The sequence below is a fragment of the Octopus bimaculoides genome, chromosome 21 (assembly GCF_046866305.1).
Source record: "Octopus bimaculoides isolate indiv1 chromosome 21, ASM4686630v1, whole genome shotgun sequence".
NCBI classification, from domain to species: domain Eukaryota; kingdom Metazoa; phylum Mollusca; class Cephalopoda; order Octopoda; family Octopodidae; genus Octopus; species Octopus bimaculoides.
Window position 1 is genome coordinate 2570189 of NC_142948.1, and position 3445 is coordinate 2573633.

Here is a 3445-nt window from a genome sequence, read left to right on the forward strand (position 1 = left end):
TTTCTTGATGTTTGTGTGCGTGCGTGCGTGTGTAGATATGCCTTTTCTCTCTCTGTCGCTATTTCCAGCTTCTAACCATAGGCGTACTTGCTAGGCAAATGGTTTGATTCTGAAACCATGTACTGAAAACTAAAACAATTTCTGCGTGGAGGACATATTAGTCATTGAAAGATACAGCAAAACTGTTAACTTAAACATTCATTACTTGGTTGAAGTTAACAGTTTTTCGTGTGTGTGTTATTTTCTTTCTTTTTTGGCAATGGCTAATAGGTCTTCCACGCTATAATTGTTTCATCATGTTTATACATAAATATCCAGGGTAAAACAAATCTTACCGGGGACTTTATTTAATAAGATACCGGTTTCACTGTTCGGTGTTGACTGAAACATGGAGAGGAATCAACAAACTGCAAATGATTGTCTGCCACCTCAAATTAAATTGAATAGTGAAGTTCTGGAATACCTGAAGACAGAATCTCTGAATTTCCCCAAGTCTACTGAAAGTGACAGAGACAGATGTGAGAAAGAAATTTGTCATTTACTCTCTCTTCTTCCAATCCCGCCACTCTTTACTGTCGTACGTGTAAACACCCTCCAACAGGACCCCGAACCTCTACTCGCCCTCCTCAAAGAACAGTTGATAGACAACCACCGAAAAAGGGCCGTGCAACTGGCCGAGCCTTTCTTCCACCCTCTCATGCCCGATGTTGTGATAATACCTAATGCTGGGCCAGTTCAGTCGATCGAGAGACGAGGAGACCAAGTAGTTGTTGACCACATGTGTGGTATGTCGGTTCTAAGGGGATCTGAAGTGTTCGTTAAAGGGATCATTGGTGCTCCTTTGGATATGACTCGTGGGGATATTGTTTCGCTGTATGTCGATATGGAAGGATCTTGTCTTCGCGGACAAACACAGCCTTTGAAGGGGGAGAAAATTTTTCTCGGGAACGGCGTTGCCCTGGTCAGTCGCAATCAGATCTTCCGCGACTCGTCGCCCGATCATGTATTATCAGGAGTTGGTGTATCGGTAACGAATGCTCTGTATTCAGCTCCAAGACTTGACAATTTAACCTCAGATCTGATATTTGCCCAAAATCTTCCCTCGGCCGTTTGTAGTTACGTGCTGAACCCTTGGCCAAACGATACTGTCCTCGATATGTGTGCCGCTCCAGGAGGCAAAACCACTCATATTGCCACACTGATGAGAAACAAAGGCCGCCTGGTGGCGATAGATCGCACTAAACCCAAAGCAGAGCGCCTAACCTCTTTAGTGTCTTGCTGGGGTCTAACATGTGTTGAGGTTTATGCATTTGATTCCACAAAATCACTTCAAGGTTCAGCTGAAGCAACCAAAGGTCCCCCGTACCCTCCGGGAACCTTTGACCGGATTCTGCTTGATGCTCCGTGCAGTGCTCTCGGACAGAGACCGTCGTGTTGTAACAAAATGTGTTTATCGTTTCTGAAGTCTTTCCCCATGTATCAACGTAAACTACTTCGACAAGCCGTCGGACTGTTAAAAGTCGGTGGCACTTTGGTATACAGTACTTGCACCATAACTTTAGCAGAAAATGAAGAACAAGTGGCCTGGGTTTTGGCTAGCTTCCCCCAGCTCGTCCTCACTGCACAGGAGCCTCATATTGGAGATACTGGTTTAGTAGGTTCTTCCCTATCACCAGAACATCTGAAGTTAGTTCAACGGTTTAAACCAGATGTTTCAGGTGATAGCAAAGACGCCTTTAACAGAGACACAATCGGGTTTTTTATTGCCAAATTCATTAAAGTGGAAAATGTCAAATAATCCGAGAATTTAATTGCTTGAACTAATTAATATCATCTTTAGAAATGAAATATTTAAAATATATATATTTACGTCTACATTAAAACCTGTGAAGGTCGACATTGCATTTCATCGTTCAGATCCCAATGAAGTAAATGACCAGAGATGCCTGGACGATTCAGTCATTCGGATATACCAGTGGTGTGAAACTTTTGTTCATATATTTAAGGGACGCCACGTATAAACTGCAATAAGGATGCATTAAAGAAAACTTTATTAAAATAAACAGGGAAAGGTAATTACTTGTCAAAAATCCCATGCCAGAATGAAACCTGGACATTAAAAGATGATGTTATATATATATCATCATCATCATCGTTTAACGTCCGCTTTCCATTCTAGCATGGGTTGGACGATTTGACTGAGGACTGGTGAACCAGATGGCTACATATATATATATATATATATAAAATGAAGGAGAGTATATTTTAGATTAAAAAAAGAACTTTGTTTATCTTAATTTTGAAAGATAAAAGAAGGATTAAAAAAACTGCATTATTTATGGGATGACCCAATGTGTGTGTGCACGCACAATAAATAGTTGAAGTTGAGTTGTAATTCAAAGGGACCATCGTGTCACTTATTGTATTATGCTGATTTTCCTTGAGAAATACATTAAGTGTATATGTATCTGTGGAGTACTCAACCATGTACCAATTCAACAAACTTCTGTATATCAGACATTTGGAACAATCATCATCAAAACTGACGGAAATCCCTTTTGTCCCCCTGTCATCAATACATAATACCATTTGATAATCATCAAAAATATATTTTTTAAAGCAAAAATCAAAAATTTTTCCCCAAAAAATCACACTTGCAGGTCTCAAAAGCTACAGGTGCCACAACCCCTGAACTATACCTTTCTCTAAAATGAAGGGCCGTATGCCGTTAAACTATACCCTTCACCAAATGTAGGGTCTTTGTACCTCTAAATACATCTTTCACAAAAATATGCTGTTTTGTGTCCCTGAATGAAAATCAACATTTACAACTACACTAAAATCAGAAGAATCATTAATTCATCTCAGACATTTAATAAATTAATTCACCAAATTAAAGATGGTTTTTTTTAATCTTTGTTGTGGGTTAGCTCACATTACTCCATAAGAATCATAAGGCTGGTTTCTTGGTTTCTCTGGCATATATATATATATATATATATATATATATATATATTCCTCACTGGATGGGATGCCAGTCTGTTGCATATCTTTTATCATAGAAATCATAAATAACTTGAAGAAAATTCTAGAAACTCTTTGGAGAATGAACGGGTGTATTTGATAGTTTAGATGTCAAAGTTGAAGATCTTTGTTTTATGACTTCACCAAAGAAAGAAAGGGAGTAACTTATCTTCAAAGCAAGGACCCTGCAGAAGGCACCCTAAGATCAGGCAATGGATTAATTCTATTCCCTCAACAACAGTTCATCGGATGGGTTTCCACTGTTCATGTCTGCCAAATCCATCCTCAAAACTTTGGTCAACCTGAAGCTTTTGTAGAAGATATCTGACTCAGGTGCCATGCATCGGGTTGCACTGAAAACCACATCATGACAAATCAAACTTCTTGACCAAAAAGTCATACCAGCCACAACAGAATTAAT

At 39.1% G+C, this 3445-nt stretch overlaps 1 protein-coding gene across 1 annotated transcript; it reads left to right on the top strand.

The window, feature by feature from the left end:
* The first annotated feature begins 254 nt into the window (after positions 1 to 254).
* Positions 255 to 2898, top strand: LOC149131468 (tRNA (cytosine(72)-C(5))-methyltransferase NSUN6-like). Its single transcript, XM_089338797.1, has one exon. The coding sequence runs from the start codon at positions 389 to 391 to the stop codon at positions 1796 to 1798; it is 1410 nt and encodes a 469-aa protein (XP_089194923.1). The 5' UTR covers positions 255 to 388; the 3' UTR covers positions 1799 to 2898.
* The last annotated feature ends 547 nt before the right edge of the window (positions 2899 to 3445 follow it).

What these genes read in the sequence shown, in the direction of transcription:
- LOC149131468 (XM_089338797.1), top strand. Translation starts at nt 389, where the DNA reads ATGGAGAGGAATCAACAAACTGCAAATGATTGTCTGCCACCTCAAATT.